This window comes from Trichechus manatus, unplaced genomic scaffold, assembly GCF_000243295.1.
Source record: "Trichechus manatus latirostris isolate Lorelei unplaced genomic scaffold, TriManLat1.0 scaffold00150, whole genome shotgun sequence".
Lineage (NCBI taxonomy): Eukaryota > Metazoa > Chordata > Mammalia > Sirenia > Trichechidae > Trichechus > Trichechus manatus.
The window spans coordinates 3,439,673-3,463,404 of record NW_004444086.1 but is presented as its reverse complement, the minus strand read 5'-3'; the positions used below and the strand labels follow the sequence as shown (position 1 = coordinate 3,463,404).

Sequence of the window (23,732 nt, the reverse complement as noted above, 5' to 3'; positions counted from 1 at the left end):
TTAGTCTTTAGGGAAATGCAAATCAAAACCAGAATGCAATATGACTTCACCTTCCCTAAGATAAGATAGCTACGATCCAAAAATGGAAAACAACAGATGTTGGTAAGGATGTGGAGAAACTGGAATCCTCATCCATTGCTGGTGTGATTGTAAAATGGTACAGCTGCTGTGGAAAACAGTTTGATAGTTCCTCAAAACGTTAAAGAACTACTATTATAGCCCAGCAATTTCATTCCTAGGTATATATGCAAAATAATTGAAAGCAGGAACTCAAATAAATACTTGTGGAGTATTTATTGCAGCATTATTCACAATAGCCAAAAGATGGAAACAACCTAAATGTCCATCAACTAATGAATGGATAAATAAAAGGTGGTATATACATATGGAATGTTACTCTTCCATAAAGAGAAATGAAATCTTGATACATGCTATAACGTGAATGAGCCTTGAAAACATTATGCTGAGTGAAATAAGTCAGTCAAAAACAGACATATAAGGCCTCCACCAGACTGAGTCCAGTACAGCTAGATGGTGCCTGGCTACCACCACTGACTACTCTGACCAGGATCACAAGACAGGGTTCTGGACAGAGCTGGAGAAGGATGTAGAACATAATTCTAACTCACAAAAAAAAGACCAGATTTACTGGCCTAAAGGAGACTGGAGAAACCCCGAGAGTATGGCCCCCAGATACCCTTTTAGCTTAGTGGTGAAGTTATCTCCGAGGTTTACCGTTCAGCCTGGGAGTGGACAGCCCTGTAAAATCAAATGAGACTAACGAGGTACAATAGTCCAGTGACAAGGGCCAGAAGGCAGAAGGGGACAAGGGAGCTGGTGATAGGGAACCCAAGGTTGGGTAAGGATATTATTGATGTGTTGTGAGATTGTTAACCATCGTCATAGGGCAACATTTGTAGTAATTGTTAAATGAGAAACTATTTTGTTCTGTAAGCCTTCAGCTTAAGTGAGAATAACAGCACAATTGGAAGAGCGTAGTCAATGTCACTGAACTGTGCATGTAGAAATTTTTGAAATGGTGTATCTTTGGCTATGTGTATTTTCACCAAAAAAAAGGTTGAGAAGTTAGAGGGTTGACATGTTGTGGGGTTGTCAACCAATGTCATAAAACAATATGGGTACTACTGTTTCATGAGAAACTACTTGTTCTGTAAGCCTTCACCTGAAGTACAATAAAAAAAAGAAAAAAAACAGACATATATTGTATGATCTCATTATATGAAATATCTAGAATAGGCAAAGGTAAGAAGCCCTGGTGGTGCATTGGTTAAGAGTTCAGGCTGCTAACCAAAAGGTCAGCAGTTCAAATCCACCAGCTGCTCCTTGGAAACCCTATGGGGTAGTTCTACTCTGTCCTATAAGGTCACTATGAGTCAGAATCAACTTGACGGCAACAAGTTTGGTTTTCCTGTTTTACCATCTCTCTTCTGCCAATGTATTTAAGCTACTACTATCTGAGAAAGAAACAAACAAAATCCTGCCCTTCGCTTGATTTCTATCACAACCCTTTCTTTGCTTCATTTAAAACTCTTCGTAAGAGTTCCCTGTCATCCTTGCCTTCACTTCCATCCACTTCTTAGCTCACTGTAATATAACCTCATCTCTAGCACGCCACAGTAACTCCCTTGGTTAAGGTCTCTGTGATGGTTAATGTTATGTGTCAGCTTTGCTAGTCTATGATTCTCAGTGATTTGGCAAACATTAGACTGATTGTTCTTCCATGATGTAATATAATGTAATCACCTCCATGATGTGAACTGATGTGATCAGCCAATCAGTTGAAAGAGGAGTTTTCTGGGAGTGTGGCCTGCCTCCAGTATATAAATGGATGTTCTAGTAAGGGTCGCGCTCTCCCCCAACCCCATTCTTCCCTCCCTCTCCCTCGCTCTTCTTCACTCCCTCTCTCTCTCTCTTGCCAGCCCCTACAATTGCATGAGGCATTTCCTTGAAGTAAATCTCTCTATGCATATGTATATGCTTCACTGGTTTTGTTCCTCTAGAGAACCTAGACCAAGGCAGTCTCCAATCAGCCCGTAATTTAATAATGAAATAAACACATTTCAATAATTATTTTGTTTTTCTTCTTGTAACATTTGATGTTGCTGACCATGCTGTGCTTCTTGAAATCTTCTCTTCCTACCAACTCTCTTCTGGTTTTCCTTTTCAGGCTCTTCTTATTCTTTTTTTCTCTTACGTTTTGACATTTTATAGGATTGTCTCTTGAGGACACTTTCCATTCTATATACTTTCCCTGGGTGATGCGATCTATACCTGTGTCTTAATTTCCACCTCTATAATGAAAAATCCAAACTTAATATAATCGTCCCAACCCTCACCTCATCTCGTTGCTAACATTCAGAATAAATTCAAGCATCTTCTTATTTTACAAATATTCTCTAATAAAACATCCTGCTCTCAGCCCAGAATACCTTAGGTGTTTTTTCCTCTGTGTTATGTGTCATTTTTCTAAAAAAAATACTGCACAGTTCTGAGGCTATTAGTTTGCTTGACCAGTCTCTCTCAAATGGAGGCAAGAATCATGTGTGTCCATCATTATATCTCCCTTGCCTGTCATAATACTTGGCACAAAATAGGACCTCAATAAACATTTAATTAAAGGGGAAAAAACATAGTGGCCTAATAAAACAGAAAATGAGTCAGAGATTAGCATAGTCACTTTCTGGAGCTTGAAAATAAGACCAGAGCAAGAAATGACTGCCCAGATCTATAACTAGATTGGGAACCAAATTTCCACCCGTTGACTCCAAAGTCAACATATCTTCTTCTTGAGCAGCACGCCTCATTGCAGTAGCATACAGGCAACAAGCTTACCTGCACCATCCGTTCTTGGACAAATTGTAAAGCAGTGGGAGTTTAATGTTTGTCTTCAGTGTCTTTCCCCAGTTAGCACCTTCCCCCTGCTATCTCAGTAGCCATCCTAGACATCCTATTGCCTTGGCCCACCTGCTGTTAGTGACAGGCTTCTCTCTGCAATATCATCCACATTTTTCCACCCAAATACTGTTGAAATTCACCTGTCTTAGATTTTATGATCTCAGGAGTAAAAGTATCATCTGCCTAATCTAATCAAAACCCAAGTCAACTGGAGGCCTCCCTGCCCCTCAAGAGCCTGGTCAGAGCCTGGTTAATTGTCTCAAATGCTACTCAGTTCCAAGGCCTATGGAATTCTAAGGCCCTCCTCCATGATTTCTAGAAACCCTGGGGGACTTACAGCCTGAGAGCATTCTATTTCTACTCATACAGATTGGGCTACACCACATTGAACTAGTAGTGAAATCTGACATCTCTCAACTTCCATGGAGGAAAAAAAACCTACCCACATAAAACATTCATCAACATTTTATACTTAATGAAAATTTTAGGAAGAGATTTAAGAAGGGTTTTCGTGATAACAAAGAAAATGTTTTTAGCTGGTTCTGTTGTTGCTGTTAGTTGCCATCGAGTGGATTCTGACTCACGGCGACCCCATGTGTGTAAGATAGAACTGCTCCATAGGAGCAAAGGAGAATGAAGAACACCAAAGACACAAGGAAAATATTAGTCCAAAAGACAAAAGGGCCACATAAACCAGAGACTCCATCAGTCCAAGACCAGAAGAACTAGAAGGTGCCTGGCTATCCCCAGTGACTGCCCTGACAGGGAACGCAAGAGTCCCTGATGGAGCAGGAGAAAAGTGTGGTGCAGAACTCAAATTCACATTAAGAAGACCAGACTTAACGGTCTGACTGAGACTGGAGGAACCCTCAAAGACATGGCCCCCGGATGCTCTGTTAACCCAGAACTAAAACCGTTCCTGAAGCCAACTTTTTAGACAAAGATTAGACTATAAAACATAAAATAATACTCTTGAAGAGTGTGCTTCTTAGTTCAAGTGGATACAGGAGACTAACCAGGCAGCTTCTATCCGGAGGCAGGATGAGAAGGCAGAAAGGGACAGGAGCTGGTTGGATGGACACGGGAAACTCGGAGTGGAAAGGGGGAGTGTGCTGTCACATTATAGGGATTGCAACTAGTGTCCCATAACAATATGTGTATAAATTTTTGAATGACAAATTAACTTGAGCTGTAAACTTTCACCAAAAGCACAATAAAGAACAAAACAAAACTATTTGATAGGGTTTTCAAGGCTGTGAACTTTCAGAAGCAGATTACCAGTCCTGTCTTCTGAAGTGCCTCTGGGTGGATTGGAACCACCAACCTTTCAGTTAGTAGTAGAGCATTTAACCATTTGTGCCACCCAGGGACTCCTGATGGCTCTGTAGATAACCTTATTCTTAAAATGTTAAGGGGCCATTCTACATTCTGGAAGTACCAGGATCTATCAATATACCTGACTCCTCTTTCCATTTCAAGTCTTAAACAAATATCTCTCTCTGGTGAGCAACTCCTTTTCTCAAGCCAAAGCAGCAGCCAACACCCAGGCCCCAAGTACAGACAGAGACATTTCTCCAAACACAGGTAGTTCCTTAAAGGATTTCTGATGCCAGCTAGTGAGGTAACATGCTTTTAACCTCTATGATGGTTAAGATTGTATGTCAACTTGGCTGGGCCATGATTTTCAGTGTTTTGGCAGTTGTATAATGTTGTGATCACTTCCCTGTTGAAATCTGATATGTGATCACCCCCATGATGGAATCTGTTGAATTGTACCAGTGGGGACAGGGCCTGTGGCAGTTTACTGCCCACTCAGCCTTCATCTTTCAGCCCTCTGCTACCTACTTCCTTCCTGTTTGCCTTGCCAAGGTTTTTTGACTTGTTCTGGATCCAGTAGCTGCCTCTTGTTTAACTGACCTCCGGTTCTTGGGACTTGAGCTAGCAGCTTACCTGTTGATCTTGGGATTTGTCAATCTTCACAGCCTGTGAGCAAGATTCCTGCTTTCCGGCCTCCCCGATCTTAAGTTTGCCAGCCCCAGCATCTATGTGAATCAGGAGAAACCTCTATCCTGATCCACAGACTTGGGACATTTCAGCCTCTACAATCATGTGAGCTGTTTCCTTGATATAAATCTCTCTCTATATATTTATACACTTTACTGGTTTTGCTTATTTGGAGAACCCAGCCTAAGACAACCTCATTAGCTTATTAACAAGCTGTCATCAGTTCAGGTGGCAGAGAAACTCAAATCATGTTGCTCTTTGACAAACACTGTGAAAGGCTGAAATATTTAATTCCATCCTAAAACTAGAAGTTACTTTACTAACAGAAAGTATCACTATATCATGTGCGCGTTTATCATCATTATCACATGCTCCCAAAACAAGCTGTGGGAAAAAACATGAAAGTCTGCTTCTGAGGTTTCCATTACTTACTTAGTAATGTATAGAGGAGTCAGTGGGTGCTAAGTCTTAAGAAACAAATTATAGGAAACATTTCTTTCTGCAAAATAAAATCATTTTTTGACATTAGTGTAAAATAACATGACCCAGTGCCCCAACCAGTTCTTCTATGGGAGAATAGTTCAAAAACTATTGTTAAAAAATAATGTTAATGAAAGGCCTAGATACAGAGAGATAAATAGCTATTTTCAGGTGTGATTTAAGAGGCCACAATAAGGTCAATCTGCCACAAAGCATTTCCTCCATCAACTTTCGAGGAATTAGAAATTCTGCCTTTCTGTCATTTCTTTAAAGACTTGAAAGGGTAAGGATTTTAACTGAATTAAGAGATGCCATTGTTTAAAATAATTGCTAATACTCAAATAGCATTATATAATTTTATAATTTAGATTATTTCCAGGTTTTTTCCAGTATAAACCATACTGTGATAAATGACCTTGTAGCTAAATCTTTGCACTAAACGTTTATTTTCTTGCAACGGAAGGGCATACAGGAGTAAGGAATTATGCATCCACTGACAAAGAAGTATGCACCCAACATATTGTTAGTTAAAAAGAGAAAATTACAATTAATGTATGTGTAAAATTATCCCATAATAGTTATAATAACAGCTAATGGTCATCATGTTTACCACACATTTTTACGTGGATTATTTTATAAAAACCTCACAAAAATCCTATGATGTAGGCAGTATTATTATTTCTATTTTACAGATAAGGATAGTTAAACTTGGAGAGGCTACATATGCAAAGAAAAAGCTATAGAAAATACAAACCAAGATAGTGATAGTAGTAATCCTGGTGGTTGGATTATGGATATTTTTTCATTTATAATTTTGGTTTATTTGTTATTTTCTATTTTAAACATTGAGCACACTTATTTTGAAATAAGAACATTTTAATTAAATATGACATACTCATGTTGTATATAGTACAAAGGAAAAGGGCATCTCTTACCCTATCGATACAATCCTATTCCCCAGTGGTTATTGTTACCATTTGGTGTGTACATTTTCAGATGTTTTTCTATGCCCATATGAACATATGGATGTAGATATAAAAACATGTTGATATATTTATTAAAATTGGATTATTCTATATATAATGACATAATGTTCTACAATTTGGTACTTTCATTTACTAAAATATTGTGGCTAATTTACTTCTTCCCAGTTTTGCCCAGGGTAGACTTTCCTGGGAATAATGTAAGGAATAACACGGGAAGCACGACCAAAGCTAATAGAGCTCCCCACCACTGCAAAAGAGCCCTCCAAAATTATATTTTAACCACGGCCTTCTGGAAACATCCTTCATATTTATCTTTATTGTCTAAGCCCAAGGTCCCTGAATGCTAACCCCAGAACTGGTGCCTTATGGATCACAACAAAACAATGTCCAGCTTGCTTGCTGGGGACACATCATCAGGAGGGATTAATCACTGGAGGAGAACATCAAGTTTGGTGAAGTAGAGGGCCACTGTGGGCAAGAAAGACCCTCGGTAGGATGGATTGATATAACAGCTGCAGTGATGGACTCATGCCAGGAATCATAAAGATGATGCAGGATGAGACAATATTTCATTCTGTTGTACATAAGGTCTCCATGAGTCAGAATTGACTGTATGGCAGCTTTTTATCTATCTATCAAAAGGAGCCCCGGTTGTACAGTGGTTAAGCACTTGGCTGCTAACCAAAAGGTTGGCAGTTCAAACTCCCCAGCTGCTCCATGGGACAAAGATGTGGCAGTCTGCTTCCATAAAGATTAAGCCTTGGGAATCCTGTGGGGCAGTTCTACTCTGTCCTATAGGGTCACTATGAGTTGGAATTGACTAGACAGCACACAACAACATCTATCTATCTATTCTTTGTCTATAAAATATTCCCTCATTCTTCAACATTAATGCAACAAATATTTATTGAGCTTCTACCATGTGCAAGGCACTCTTACAGATGCTGGAGTTTTGAACACAGCAGACACACACGCGTACACCTGTCCCCATGTGTCGTGGATTGAATTGTGTCCCTCAAAAATGTGTGTGTCAGTTTGGCTAGGCCATGGTTCCCAGTATTGTGTGATTGTCCACCATTTAGTCATCTGATGTGATTTTCCTATGTGTGGTAAAACCTATCTCTATGATGTTGATGAGATGAGATTAGGGGCAGTTATGTTAATGAGGCAGGACTCAACCCAAAAGATTGGATTGTGTCTTTGGCCAGTCTCTTTTGAGATATAAAAGAGAGAAGCAAGCAGAGAGACAGAGGGACCTCATACCACCAAGAAAGAAGCACCGGGAGCATAGTGCATCCTTTGCACCTGAGGTCCCTGCATTGAGAAGCTCCTCGACCAGGGGAAGATTGATGACAAGGACCTTCACCTAGATCTGACGAGAAAGAAAGCCTTCCCCTGGAACTGGCACCCTGAATTAGGACTTCTAGCCTCCTAGACTGTGAGAGAATAAATTTGTCTTTGTTAAAGCCACCCACTTGTGGTATTTCTGTTATAGTGACACTAGATGACTAAGACACCATGGAGCTCACGTTTTAATGACAGGAGACAGTGTAAACCAAGTAAGTTAGTAAGACAGTATACTTGTTGATTATAAGTAAGAGAAAAATAAAGACAGTTGGATATTTTCAAAGTTTTCAATTCAGGGCATGGTGTCTAACTGAATTAATATCTAAAAAATAAGCTATAAGTTTATAAAGCAAAAACATCATTTGATTTGGATCTCTCAAAGTCTTTGCACCATATGAAGAAAATCAAACCTCTCTTACTAAAACATCAGCACTTTTGCCGCTTTTCATGAAATTCAGTGACACACTAGTACACTTCATTCAGTCTACAGGAAAAAAAAAATATTCTTCTAAGCTAATGCTAAGGGAAGCTAGTTCATGGGGATGAAGTAACAATCCAAACCTCCATATTCAGTGCTGGTTCCTTATATTTCACAACCTCATTTCTGCTCCTGGACTCTGCTCTGAGGCCCACTCTCTCCCTCCTCATCAAACCAGACCATCATGTTAATAAGAGTTGATTTGTAAATAGCGTCTCCTACACCTCATCACCAGCCCTCTTTGGCCAGGCTCCTACTTTTCTGCTTAGTGGCGCAGATGCGGCCTTTGAGCTGACTGGAACCAGGCAGCTATTAGTAGCAAATCCAGTGAGGGAAATTAATGAAGGGGACGGCTAATAAAAGACAGCTCAGGACAGCCAGACTAACTTGCTCCAAGCAGTAATTAACTTTTTTTTTTTAGTTCATGAAGGTAAATACGCCATCGGCACTGGTCCAGTCTAACTCTTCTTTATTAAAAAAGGAGAGAGCAGAGCTATTCATGGGGATCTGAGACTTAATCTGTTTTCCCCCCAAGAAGAAAAATGTTAAATTGCTTTGTATGATGTGTTTATAGATCCATGATACCCAAATCAAGAGACATCGTTAAAGATCAGGGAGAAAGGAGGCAGATGAAGGAATATGAGTCTCTGAAGAAAAGAAATAGCCACCCCCTGCCTGGAAGCAGCTTAAAAGAGAGAAATCTTTTTTAAAAATTTGCTTTTCTTCCCCTCCCTAAAATGATTGGCTTCTGTTCAGTGCATGTGCTGAATGAAAACCAAGATTGAATTTGAGGTGCACGGCAAGTCTTAGGTGTCACATTAGCCTAGCTTGAGGGACGTTTCGCTGGTGTTTCTTAAGTCTGCGATTTTCATTTTTAAGGACATAAAAGGTAATTTACACTTTGGTTTCTGTATGTATTTTTGAAAATCAGTATGAGCTCTTTTAAAAGTAAGTTTTCTGAAAATACATCAAGATAAAACTGTTAGGTTTTGTCCAAAAGTGTTTCTAAAAGCAAAAATGTTATACTTCATAGAAACATTAAAAATCAGAGCTAAGGTCCCTGGGTGGCACAAATAGTTTTCGCTACTAACTGAAAGGTTGTTAGTTCAAATCCACCCAGAGGGGCCACAGAAGATAAGATTACAACCATTGAAAATCCTATGGAGTGCAGTTCTGCTCTGACACACGTGGGGCCACCGTGAGCAAAAATTGACTCAACAGCAACAAGTTACATGCATTGACATGGAAAGATATCCATGATCACTTGAGTGAAAATCAGAGCTAGCAGAGATTTGAAATATCTAGTCTAACCATGTAATTTTTTAATTAAGGAACGAAGGCCTAACAGATAAGAAGACTTAGTCATGGTCAGACAGCCCCTCAGTAACAGAAAAGACGCTAACCATGAATTTAGCCTTCTGACTCAATCCAGTTCTCTGGCTTTCTCAAAGTGACAAAGACACATCACATACTCTAAGTTAACACATTAATTACAGTACTTCAGTTTAACCATGCTGCCCTCTTAGAGGCTTGGGTAAAATAGGATCAAATGACATTATTACAGTGAATTTTCGCCATGGTGTCCCAGGAATCACTTTACTCTTTAAATTAGCCTCCAGATCTATTGAACTACCTCAGTCCCATTTTGAACAGAGGTAGGGCAAAGACATAATTGCCTGCAAGGTTTTCTCAAGAGTAGAGAGCTTGGTAGAAGAGGGGAGCAGGTACTTGTATAATGGGTGTCCTCCTGCAAAATTGCCCTCAATCAAAAGCAGAATACAGCTCCATATTGTTAATTATTTCCCACAAGATAGCAGAAGGGATAGGTGGGGTGAACGAGAGAATTTTATGCATGCTTACTTTTACATCATCAGTGTGGAAAAATAAAATTAAAGTTTATTAAAATGAGATAGAAAAAATGGGGAAAGGGACAGTACATGCTTTTAAAATAAAAACAGCTTTTGTAACAGGATCTTCAAGTACATTACATAGGGGACCTCAGCCAATTAGTGTGTTTCCAACTCTTCAGAGTTTTGGTCAATGCAAAGACTCTTTTGCCACAAAAAGTAATATAATCCTCAAATAAATATAGATGTGTTATTAATCAGGATGGGCTAAGTTATGCTGCAATAACACCCACCTAATCTTCGTGGCTTAACTCACAATTTTTTTCTCCCTCATGCAATATCTACTGTAAGTTTAGGTGACCTATGAGTCAGCCGTTTTTCACATGGTCACTCAGAAGTCCAATTAGCTTTGATCTTTTGGTCTCACCATCTCAGGGCAAGAAAATAGAGACCAGAAATGGGGCCCCACCCAATTGTAAGGGGCATTAGCGTTCCCAGAAGGGAAACAAAAACAGATATTGGTGAAGACTAAGAATGTCTTCCACAATATTCACCAAAGTCTTTTGTCATGGAATGGAACTGAGCATCATGTAATGAAATGAAATAAAAGGCTTTGAATAAGAGTTGCAGAGTCATGTCAAGGTACCAGCCAAACCCACAGCCACTGAGTCAATTCTGACTCATAGCAACCCTGTATGACAGAGCAGAACTGCCCCATAGGGTCTCTTTAAAGATTTTCTTTAAATCTTTACAGAAGCGGATTGCCACATCTTTCTCCAGCAGAGCTGCTGGTAGGTTCAAACCACTGACCTTTTGATTAGCAACCAAGCGCTTAACCACTGCACCACCAGGGTTCCTTAATGTAAAGATAGTGCCAAGGAAATTTTGTTTCATAGTACTGGTAAGAATATTGCCTGGTAAATATGGGACAGCACTGTCAGGACAAGAAATATTTCTGCTCAGTGCTGAAGAGTGACTATGTGAATAGTCTGAGGCTGTGAATGGTTTCATAGATTCTGTGAGACACACTGAGATACTGTGTGGTGTAACCACTGCTGTCTTGTTTAATGTTGTTTTGAGATTCCTAATCCCTTTAAATTTAGTAACAAAATTTCTAGAATTGGAAAGTGTGTCATAAACACAAAAAGACTGAGAAGCCCAATATTTAGGAATACTCTTCCTAGTCCCTTACCAAAGATCTCATAACATCAGAATCAGAATGTCTATGGGGATCCCAGGCTTCACTCATTTTACTGGGGTAGTAAAAGTGAGCTATTGAAAAAAAAAAAAACACTGAACTTTGGTCTCTTTAGGTAGAAAGATGAAGAAGCAGCAATTACCCGGAGAACTATGACCAGTGGTGGTTGTCAGCACAGGAATTGGCTCTAGCCTGATTTGTAATGCATTCTGCTTATTACCAGTCTATACATGTTGTTATGGAAGACATGAGTGTTGGAGAGATTCAGAGTTATATGAAAGTAAAGTGGGTACCACTAGCCAGTGCCTTCATCAGTTCAGTTTCATTTCTCGTATTTCGGAACCATTGTGATCTGGGGAAACTGTGGGAAGTCTAGCAAACTCTCCCCAGTGTAGGAGGCTAGAATAGTCTAAGATTCTAGAACCATTCCACTCAAGTAAAACTGAAAAATCTTTTTTTAACTATTTTTTCACAGCATAATAAAACTCATTTTTCACTCCACTCTTTTTGATACTTCCTAGTCTAAAGATGTTGTCAGATGGAGTCTCCTAGGTCTATTAAAAATGATAGGTGTTTACATTGCAGATAAGCATGTCAAGAGCTCTACTGGAAACGTTTGCCAGTACACATGCCCATTCTCATATAGATATGGTCTTAAATCATCTTCTAATTAAAGAGAAACACTGGATCTGAACTCAGGACTATGGGGCTACTTTACTGCTACACTACCAGAAAAATCACTTTTTCTTTGTTGTCTGTTTCCAAGCTGTTGCCATAGCAGTGTTGCAAGATAATGAACATATTATTAGTTTAGATAGGTGTGACTCAAAAAACATTTGCTGATCATGTTCTAGGCACTGTGATAGGAAAGAAATATTAATGCATTAACATTATACTTATCTAAAGTTTATGGTTCGACTCTCCTTCAGACAGTTTCACAGATCATGTCCAGAATTTTACCTCACTTCTTTTCCAAAACTACCTGGGAAGTAAGGCAACAAAATAAATGAATCCTATCCTGACATTGACTCAATCTTCTTGTATTTGCTTGCATGTGATGCTTCAGTGGATAGAAAATGTTGAAAAAAAATCCCAAAATAAAATTCAATTTATCCCAGAATCCTTCGTTTATTACTTCAATGCATGGCAAGATTTATGTATTACAGAAAGCAATGGCAAGTCTGTGGGGTTACTCTTTTGTCACCCTGGCACTAGTTTGGCTTCTTTCTGCTATTCTTATGCCAAGGAGGCAATAAACCCCCTTGAGAGTCATAGAGCTGCCCGTGGAGCCTGACAGTGCAGAGAAGCTTTTATACCAAAATACAATACACAAAGGGATCATAAACACATTTGAAAAGGAAGATGACCTCTTTGTGGCAAGGAATTAGGCTTTATTGCAAGCTGCTGCCATGGAAACTAGCCCCAGTTCTCTCTGCTTATTTTGAAGCTTCTTGTTTCCATTTTACATGGACTTCAGCACTTTCACTTAATTGTTTCTGGATCAAATGAAATAGGCCAAAGGTTCTGGTTCTTTGCTCCATTGTTTAATGTCTCCAGGTATGCCTCAAGAAGTGCAAATAAGAGACAGAAAGAGGAAATGGTACTGAAGGCATGTGGGATGAGAATTTGAGGGCAGATGGACCAAGTGAAGAGAGACAAAGAGAATATGGTGAAGGAATTATCAGAAAGGAAGGAGAAATGGAGAAAACCACTGGCGACACAGCCTGCTCTTTAATTCAACAAGATGTACGAGCAAAGGCATACACTAGTTTTTACTGAAACTTTTAAAGTCCAGCTAAACTCCAAACAGCCTTCTTTGGTGTGTGCCCTTCGGAAGTAACTTCAACTTTTTGCCTCAATTTCTCACATCCCTGGAATTCAATGCGTGGTAAGTAGAATGTCTGCCAGGTGATGTGAATCTAAAGAGCTGCCCCGAAAGTACAACCAAAATTAAATGCATACTTCCATCAGGAAGAGCCTTGGATCCCAGATCCTTTTATTTAAGAAAGATGATTTTTGTTTTGTGAGAAAGTTAGTATGAGAAAAAGCTAATGCTTATACAATTTACAGACTCGGTAAGTAAAAGCGAAAAGGAAACAAGTAAAAAGAGAACAGATGATAAACTAAACACCATTGAAGCTCTGCGATTCAGAAACTGGCGGGACACCAGAAGAATCGTCCCGGGTCAGCTCGGTGAGCCGAGGGGGCGGGGGAGAGGGAGAAGGAGTGGGCCCTGGACCTGCAGGGCATCCCAGATCCTCCTCCATTCCCGCCTCCATCTCCCGGCCCCAGCCCTTTCGGACCCCTGAACTAGGAACCCGGGAGGCCGAGCGTCCCTCCCGCAGGAGAGACCTACCCAGGCTGCAGGGCGGAGCCAGCGCCTGTCTGAGGCCTTTCGCGGGTGTTCCTAGTCAGTAATCCAAGTTGCCATTTTCCTCTTCGCGCTCTGAGCCGCTGGGTAAGCGAGAGAAAACGAGGGGCGGGGATGCTTCCGTGCACCCCCATATTCCCTCCTCCACTCCCCTTTCCCGACACCGGACGGGAGAAAAAAAAGAAAAAGCCATTTGTTGTAGCGCACACACCATCAGGATCCTTTCCCACTCCATCCTGCCGACTCACACCACCTTGCAGGGAAATTATAGCTCCGGCCACACTTGCTTTCGCGTTCTGCTTTCCGGATGACTGGATTTCTTTGCTCGCCTCTCTTGTCCGGGACCATCTGAAACTGCCCCCAAGCTGCTTTCCCACGGGACACCCCCCCCACACACACACACCCCGGATTCCATTCCGGGACTAAAGAGCGACTCACTTCAGCGTCCTCCATAAGATGAACCCCATCCCAACTGGAGAAAGCAAACTAGGAAAAGTAAAAAGAGATGTGGGGGTGAAGAAGACTGCTCTTGCGGACTTCGCCCCTCGTCTGCCTTAGCGGACCCTTGCGCGCGCACACTCCGAGCTAAGTGTGGCTGCCCAGAGGGCGCACACCCCCACCCAAGCGTGTTGGAAAAGAAACTGCGGAGAACAATGAACCCTGACACAGTCCGGGGTGGGGGGGAGACGAGAACTCCAATCTTTTACTGCCCCATTTTTTGGACATTCCTTAAGTTTAATCATTAAAGCGGATCTTAAAAAAAAGAGGCAGCAGCTTAACACGGCTGTTTCTGACAATCTGCCCCACACACTGTCAGCGAAGTGAAAGATCTGGATTGAGCTTTGTTGCTTCGCTACCAATGGCAGATTTGGGGAGTCCAAGCCTGCGATTTCTGGCTACATCAAAGCAGTGATTATGCAAATACCTTTTTTTTTTTTAAGAGTAAAAGAAAATGGTGGGGGAATTATTTATCACACAATGAACCCCCTGCCAGGACGGGAAACAATAGATCAGACCAGATAGCCCTTCTAGCCCGAGGCTGGGGGAGTGCGAAGGGGGTGCCGAAGCCCTCACGTTTTATTGGTCTAACCTAATTTCACTAATTCTCTTTTCACACATTCTCTTTTGCGGATTCGGAGGCCGGGACTTTCACGCTCCCGGGAGCGCCCTGCATTGGCCCAATTCAAGGGCTGCCCGCTTTATTTAATTAATACATTCAAAGCTCGCCTGGGAGCCCGGAGCCAGGGGGGAAAAGAGGCCGAGGCTGGGCGGGAGGAGGAGGCGCTTTTAACGGGTTCCAGGTGTCGGTGCCCAGAAGTCACAACCTGCCCAAGGCTGTGTGATGCAGGGGTGAGGCTGGCACCCGGCAGGCGTGCGGGCGAAGGGCCGGGGCAGTGGGGGAGCCGCTGCACCAGCCCCTCCCGCAGGCCGCCTTCCCCTGCGTCTTCCACAGCCAGGAGCCCCAGAGACCCGGAGAGGCCGACGGGCGCGGCTGAAGACGGCCTTGGGCCCAGGTGCCTCTTGTAGGCCACTGTGCTTCACTCAGGGAAGGGCGACTGGGCCTTCGCTCCTCCGGGCCAAGACTGCCCGGGCCTTCTGGTGCCGTCGCCTCAGTCGTGGGGACTCAGGGCTCGCCTCCAGGGGCGGGGTGGGGGTGGGGGGCCGCCCGGCTTTGTCCAGGTGCCGCGGAGCCCGGGGAGCCTCGGCCGCTTCTCCCTCGTCTGGCTTGGCTAGCACCACAGTTCGGCGACGGGCCCAGGGGTCGACGGCCCGCCCATCTGCATCTTTCTTTCCTTTATCTTGGTCCTCGGCTGGATCTATTTAAAATCTAGTGAAAGAAAAATGAGCCTTAAGAAGGAAGTCCTGGGCACTTTAGAAGAAATAAGTACAATCAACCCGGGAACTGTGGCGGCTCTGAAGGGACGAGTCCAAGGCTGACAGGACAATCTTCGCGCCTCTGTGCTTGTAAGCAAACCCGCCGCAGCGCACCAGCTGCCGCTGGAAAGATCTAGAAACGCTGGCTGTGAGAGACTGAGTCACTCAAAAAAAATCTCCACAACGTTGTTTGGAATGTCTGCCATCAGAAAGCCTCCAGAAATAGAATGGCATTGTGGGGCTCAGCGGCCCTCAAGCCTGCTTGGTGCAGGCAGACCCAGCTCGTCACAGCGCGGTCACACTGAGTGAAGGGAGACGGAAAAATAGAAAAGCGACCGTATTTCCTACTGCAGAAGCAGTGTCTTCGACCTTGAATTCTATTCATTTCTACAGTCTAGGGATGCGGAGGGAAGAGGACCGCTGAGACTCAACCCCACAGACTGTGGAGATTGCTGTGGTTGGAGAGAATTCCCAGCGCTAAGTGAGGCACCGACACCATCTTTCTTAACTGCTAAAGATGGTTAGATGCTATAAAAATAATTGCACCAATTTAGTGTAAAACAAGGTCTGCCAAAACCCAACGCATTGCAGTTGAGTAGATTTCCACTCATAGTGACCCTGCAGACAGAGTAGAACTGCTTCCTAGGGTTTCCAAGGCTGTAAATCTTTAGGAAGCAGGCTGCCACACCTTTATCCCACTTAGCAGAGTAGCTGGTGGGTTTGAACCACCTTAACCACTGCCTGCACCACCTGGGCTCCTCACAAGGTCTGCACGAGAAAAGATGTGGGTGTGGAGCACAGATGGAAGATAGAATTCCTGGCATGAACAACATGCCGCTAATGTGTGGGGACCTGCAATGTGGAGACCAGGCCGTGCAAATATGAACAGGCTTCTGCACCTGGAGAAACTGTAGAGGTCACTACTAGATTCTGCTAAGTAGTGGGTTAAGTCATTGGCTGTATTGCACTTACTTAAAGCTGTGATTATTAGACCACCTCCCCATCCATTCCTTTCCAACTAAGCCAGCTTATGGGATTGCCTCACCAATAGAGGAGGTTTTCAACAGGCTGGGAAGAGCACCTGACAGTCTGCCTCCATAGATGTGTGCCATGAACTTTTTCTTTGGCGAGTTTCCAAAGGGAGAACCATATGTCATCATAAGCATCGCCATCACCAGAAGAATTGTTTGACATCAAAACTCTGGTGTTTTAAAACTCTCATACTGCAAGTGCTTTGCTTTTTGGCTTGACTTTTTGAACATTAGAAACATAAATGTGAATATAGGAGAATTATCATTTCCTCAATATCACATCGTCAAAAAGTGGCTAAGAATCATACAATACATAAATTAGAAGGGATTTTCCAACAGGTCTCTCTTACCTCCAGCTATGAATACTAAACAAAAACCTGTGTTGGTTCTTCTTTTGATAAAAATGGAATTACTAATATATTAAACACTTAATATTTTCCATAAGTATAGAGAGGAGGAATAGTTTCAGATAAGCATCTCAGGAGAAATTACCATTGCTTTTTGCAGAGGAGTGGAGGATTTGGCCCAAACCAGAAGTAGATATGAAATTTGTGTGTGTGTGTGTGTGTGTGTGTGTGTGTGTGTGGCAGGGGGGAGTGTGTGTGAACAACCATTATTTCTTAGCTAATGCATGATCTTTTCTACCCTGTGTTGTCATGGACACTTCCCCAAGGTCTTAAACCTAGAATGTGTTCAACCTTCAGTTGGTCATCATTGACCCAACACCAGTCTGCTTTGCAGACTGAAGTGCAAGTTATAAAGTTTCTCAGAGATTGGAAACTTTTTTGCTTTCTCTTTGAAGAGGTTTTGACTACGTAATGTTTTTACAAATATTGGAATACTGAGCTTTTCTTTCAGATTTTTTTTTTAATTCCAGTTCACCCTGGATGTCTCTTTTTTTTAATGAGAGTTTGCTTTTCAAGCCAACTAGATTGCTAATATGAAATCAGCTTCACAACAATGAATTTACGAATACTCAGTTATATCATAGATTTTGGAGCTGGAAAACATCCTTTCAGTTTACAGCTAAGGAAACTAAAGCCCAAAGAGGTTAAGTGTAAGAACAAGATTTCTACATGTTCCACCAAGAAATTTCAAGTTAACTTTTTTTTTTGAATCAATATTTACTGAACTTTAGAGCTTAACATGACTTAGTTATCATATAATTTCCTTATTTTTTTGTTCATCTTGTTTGCTCAGAAATTTATTTCTTCCAAGTTTGTGTTTATATTGAGTTACACTCTTATTTCGGTGTTAAGGTCTCAAATATGATTCAGCTTCTTGTAATTTCCTAGAATTTATGTGCCAATGAAATTCTACACATAAACATTGCTGAAATATACAAGTACTGTAGTCAGTTTGACATGGGGAGAACTTCAGAAAAACACAATTCATTCTGCTTTTAAAACACATAGAAACAGGAAGAAGTTACATCACACGCAAATATTATGAAAATTAGACACTTTATTTATAGTTTAACCACAAGAACAATTTTCTTGTTCTTCAAGATGTAAATACATACTAGAATAAACTCTGTAGAATATACAAAAAATACATAAAAATACATGAAAATTTTCTCTATAATAAATAGAAGGGAACACGTGTGTGGCTGATCCCAATAATGCTCCGTGTCTGCTTAGGTTTTCAGTCTGTTATTTATTTTTAATCTCTTGAAAGAATGGGGGAGTTCCTTCTCCCCTAAAAGGTCGAGATAAATAATGCATGAAGCAATCCTCCCTCCTGATTTTTCCCTTTTCCTCCACATTTTTTCTTTTGATAGAGAGTTCAGCCTAAATTTCCACGCTTGCATTCAATCATTACAAAGCCTACAAATTATACAATGACTTCTAACCTGGCCCTCTAACAAAACAACTTTTTTTTCCCTTATAAATCATAAGAGACAGATGGCAAAATGGGGAAGAAAAAGGAAAGAGAAGGACGGGACAATAGGCATTGTGACGAATCTGGGAAACAGAACAAAGTGCACATCAGAGAAGGAAAGTTTGGTTTGACAGGTGAAATTCCCACAGCCTACAGACAGCAATGGGAATAAAGCAGATGCCAGCCTTTGCAAATCTGTGGATAATATTATTACCGGTAAAATCATTCAGATGCTAAGATACATTTCTTTCTACGCAACATTAACATCCTTATGTAGAAGCAAAGGTGACGAAATCACAGGAACCAGTTGCATTCTCCCTGGGTGATTCACACGGACTGCACCGAGTCCTCCGACACTACAGAGAGAGGGGAGGAGCGTCCGTCCGCTCTGCAAACTCTTCAGCTACACCACTCTTCTTACTTCCAGCGTCTTTCTAAACTCAAGAAGTGCACTCAAAATTCCACCATCCTCTTTGAGAATAAGCTTCATCACAGGTTCATTAAATCAGAGACGGTCTGAATGAAGGAAACCATAACCGAGGAGTGCAACAAAACCAACAAGAAATCAAAATGGCTACATCTGCTTTGTGAAGTGAGGTGGTGATTAGGGCGGGGAAAGTGGGGGCGGGAGAGGGGTGGGAGGAAGGTTGAGTGGAGGGCAGAAAAGAGAACTCACTAAGGCCTGACGTGGGTAACAGAGATGGCAGCACTAGATGCAGTCCCTGGCTATGGGAAGGTGAAGTGCGTAGCGGTGTTTGTCGGGAGGTGGGGGCTGCCAATAGTCCTTGTCTGAACCCGCCGGGCTGGCCGGCGATAAAGTGCAGCTGTAGGGAGAGGTGGAGTTGGAGGACGCAGAGGAGGACGGCGCGGGGCTGTTGCTGCAACTCCACGTGGGGGCGGGCGATGGGCTGTCCCCGCAGCTGCTCAGGGTGGCGCTAGCGCCTCCCGGGCTCAGCAACACTGCCTCTGAGAAGAGCGCCCCCGACAGACCCCCGCCCCCGCCCCCGCAGTGGTCTGCCAGGCGCAGGGTCTCGGTGAGCGCCCAGATATAGTTGTGGGCGAAGCGCAGGGTCTCGATCTTGGTGAGCTTGGCGTCCTCTGGGAATGTGGGAAGCACCTCGCGCAGCGCGTCCAGCGCCGCGTTGAGGTTGTGCATACGGTTGCGCTCGCGATTGTTGGCCTTCAGCCTGCGGGTCTTCTTGATGCGCTGCACCGTCTCAGCAGTCTTAGCGCCTCGAGAGACGGCCCGGGCCCGGGAGGGTCGCCTCTTGCACTCGTGTGCCACGCCCAGTAGCCGCGCAGGCCTGCCGACCTCGCCTCCCGCAGCGGAGCCGCCCGGCGCCCCCGAGCCGGCCTCGGCCCCGCGCTGCCGCCGCGCCACGCCGGACGCGCCCAACTCCTCCTCCTCCTCCTCTTCCTCAGCGCTGGACGTCAGCGGGGTCAGGGCCGCCGAGGCGGGTGAGGCCGAGCCGAGCAGCAGCAGTACGTCCTCTTCCTCCTTCAACTCCAAGTTCTCGGATTTGACGAACATCCTACCGAAAACAGCCGGGAGAGAAAAAGGCAAGCGAGATGTAAATATAGAAACAGAGAAGCAGAGCACGTTCTCAGTGTCACCAGGGCGTGCTCCAGCGCGCAGCGGACAGGACTGGCCCGGGACAGCGCGGAGAAAGAATGTACTCAGTTGAGGAAGAAACCCCACCAGTGCGCTCCAACCTCGGGAGCGCAGTTATTTGCGACCCTGCCGCCAGCCAACCGGGTCTCGCATTCAGCTTGGCTGTTCTGCTGGATGGAGTCCTATCCTAGAAAGGGACCACAGCCCCCGCGACAAAGAGTGTGCGCGGAGCAGAGGGCGTGCGGAAGTGGCTGAGCCAAGTTGGAGGAACAACCCGAGAAGTTGGTAATCGCGGCACGGACACTTACTCAGTTGGTTCTAACTGCGCCTCGACGTCACTGTTACTTTGACTCTCGCCCGGAATCTCCGCGCAACCCGGAACGCAGCCCTGCGTGCTTCTTGCCGCTTGGAAGCAGTAGGCCTGCCGCTACTGCGCCGCGGCTCCGCGGGGGACCTCTCCGAAGGCGGCGTTTGCCAAGAGCCCCGGCGGCGGCGGCTGCCCGCCCGGGTCTCCTGTGTTGTGGTGGCGGTGCGTGTCTGTCAGTCAGTCCTGGCCGTGCGGCTCCTGGCACGCGACTCCCAGGCACTCCAGTTAAAGCGAAGCTGCTTGTGGTTCAGTGGCTGCGTGTCTGGCACACGACTCTTCTTAAAACCCCTTATATACCACCAAGAAAACAATCGGATCTGCCCCCGGGGCCCCTACCTCCCCCCAACCCCGCCGCCGCCTTCTCCTCCCCCCAATCCTGGCCCCCCTTTTCCACCTCTTTTCCCTCCCCCGGCTTATTCTTTTCATTGCATTATCATCATTCATTTCTTTCTTTTTCTTCACCACCTTCCCCCCTCCCCTGGCCCTGCCATCCATCCTCCTCCTCCCACCGCTCCCCCTTTTCTCCTTCCTCCCCCCCGCCCCTTTATCTAATCAGCATAAAATGGTTCTAAAGCTCCCGTTGGAGCTCGAGGCTGAGGCTGGAGCTGCCGAAGCCGCGGAGGAGGCGGTGGCGGCTCAAGCTGAGGCTGTTGTCGCCGCCGCTGCCCATTGTGATTGGTGGCTCGCGCTCGGCTGGAGCGTGCCGCTAATTTATTAATGAATGGAGGTCGCGAGGCGCAGCTGGCCAATCAGGGCGCCTCGGACTCCAGGAGGCCTGCGAGCCACGCGCACCGGAGCCCGCTCCTTTTCAGCCGCTCATTAGGGGCCGGGGGGCCGAGGGCGTGAGGGGGGCCGTGGCTACCGCCCCCGCCCGGGTCCTGGCGGCCTCCGCAGCTCCCCCTGCCCCGGCGTGCGCGCACGCGCGTGTACCGCACCCGGAGTAGCAGGGCCTTCTAGTTCCAGGACTATGGGAGCTAAGGAATTAGTAATGGGGGGTCAGAATCCTGGGGAAAGGAGTCAGCCCTGTGGTGGTGCGGGGCGCCTCTTGGCAAAGCCTCTTAGGAGCTGTATCAAATAGTAAACGGTTTTAGAAAGCATTCATTTTGTTAAAAGAGGAAAGGAGTGTGGGTGGCAGGCTGTGGGCCCATCGTGGGCGAGAGTTATTTGCGTTCCAGAGACTGATGTGGAAGGGTGAAGGGAGAGGACTTTGGGGATTCATAGAGGCGTCTCCTGGTAGGGAAAATCGGGTTGGGGAGCAATTGATGAATTTTAGAGGATGTAAAAGTACTGAGATTAGTTGGAAGGGACCTCCTCATTTTACCTCGGATAAACTGAGGCTCACAGTGCTGATATGGATTATTTTGTTGCGGGTTATGGCTGGGCCAGATAGCAAGGAGGCTTCCTGCGTGGGTGGCAGCGAGCAGAGCGAGAGGAGGGACAGAGCTGCTGCTCCTGAGAGCTTATGGGCTGCACTGACATTTCCGTGACCTCTGCTCCGCGCTGGGGGGCGTTGTAGGAACATGGGGCCCGTCCTCCCAATTCTCCCAACTTTTCAATAGGAAAAAAAGAGCTGAAGGGCCAGTGGACTTCGTAGGAAACCTGCTCTGAATTGCGCATCAGGTCCCCACACCGGCCTCCTACCCACCCGTCACGCCCACCTTCTTGTCAGTGTGACTGAATTTCCTTAGAGACAGAATCAGAGCCCCCAGAAAAGTCGAATGTTAGAAGGTACATGAGTGGCAGAAATAGATCTGGACTCCAGTAGACTGGAGGGTCGCCCCTTGAGATCCCGTTTGCAAATTAAGTTTAAGCAAGACAATGTTGGGAAGGTAGGTGTTGAAGAGTGGCAAGAGAAAGAGAATACTGCCTGCGGATCTCTGTCTCATTAGGTTTGTAGAAATTAAAAACAAGTTGTATTTCAGAGAAAGTGGTGATAAAAGTGGTTGTTAGTGTTTTGGCATAGCTTTAATTTGTTTAATGTTTTCTGCAGGGAGGTAAAGAGCAGGATTGGAAGATAGAAAGTAAAGAAATTAAAATTAGAATCCTGTGAAAGAGACTGTTACTCATGGTCTGAACTCTCCAACCACTAGACTTCCTCCTGTCTTGAAATGATTTGAAAATTGCCATGATTTTCACTTGCTCCTTAATACTTGTGTTTTGCATCTCTCCTTTTAAAAACAAATTCCCTAAATGTAAAATCATTGTTTCCCCAGTTCTCTCCTCAATCCCTTCAGAACAGCTTGATTTCATTTTTTAAAATTAGTGCAGAAATGATAAAGAAGGAGAGACAGTTTAGTCTTTCTAGCATTCAGCATGTGATTCTTCCACACTTCTTGGGTCTCTGTCTCTCTATCATGAAACTGCAGAATCAGAACTTCATAAAGGAGTGTAGTAAAAACAAAAGATAGATCAGTAATGAAAGATGCCAGAAGTGCTTACCTTGGTTGCATTACACCTGAACATAGTTTTATAGGCAATGGTCACTGATACCAAATAAACATACTCTTCCTCTCACAGTCACCCCTCTCAAAAGAAAACTCACCAAAGGTGTATTCTTCCCCCCACCCCCCAACATTTCCTTGAATAACAGTATACTGTGGCCCATTTGGGGTTAATTTGTTCCAAATTTAATAAGTGAGGGACCAATATTGTTTAAAAAAAAAGACATTTTCTAGCATCAACTATTTTCACATCATCCTTAATTATTTTCTAAAATTACCTTTCTTAAATTCATCAGCACTTTTTTTATTATTGTACTTTAGGTGAAGGTTTACAGAACAAATAATTTCTCATTAAACAGTACACATATTGTTTTATGACATTGGTTAACAACCTCACGACATGTCAACACTCTCCCTTCTTGACCTTTTTTTTTGTGAACATATACATAGACAAAGATACACCATTTCAAAAATTTCTACATGCACAATTCAGTGACATTGATTATGTTCTTCCAGTTGTGCTGCTATTTTCTCTTTAGATGAAGGTTTGCAGAACAAAATAGTTTCTCATTAAACAGTTAGTACACATGTTGCCCTATGACAATGGTTAACAACCCTACTACACGTCAACAATGTCCTTACTCAAACTTGGGTTCCCTATTGCCAGCTTTCCTGTCCCCTTCTGCCTTCTAGTCCTTGTCCCTGGGCTGCTGTGCCTCATTAGTCCCATTTTGTTTTATGGGTCTGTCTAATCTCCGGCTGAATGGTGAACCTGGGAAGTGACTTCACCACTGAGCTAAAAGTGTGTCTGGGGGCCATACTCTCGAGGTTTCTCCAGTCTCCTTTAGGCCAGTAAATCTGGTCTTTAGAGACCAATACAAAGGACATTTCTCCTAGT

The 23,732-nt window shown here is 43.9% G+C and overlaps 1 protein-coding gene across 1 annotated transcript; it reads right to left on the bottom strand.

The window, feature by feature from the left end:
* Positions 1-17,979: 17,979 nt before the first annotated feature.
* On the bottom strand, positions 17,980-20,652 carry NEUROG2 (neurogenin 2). Its single transcript, XM_004385906.1, has 2 exons — positions 20,335-20,652; positions 17,980-19,946 (listed from the first exon to the last, which is right to left on the bottom strand). The coding sequence occupies exon 2, from the start codon at positions 19,943-19,945 to the stop codon at positions 19,124-19,126; it is 822 nt and encodes a 273-aa protein (XP_004385963.1). The 5' UTR covers position 19,946; positions 20,335-20,652; the 3' UTR covers positions 17,980-19,123.
* Positions 20,653-23,732: the final 3,080 nt, after the last annotated feature.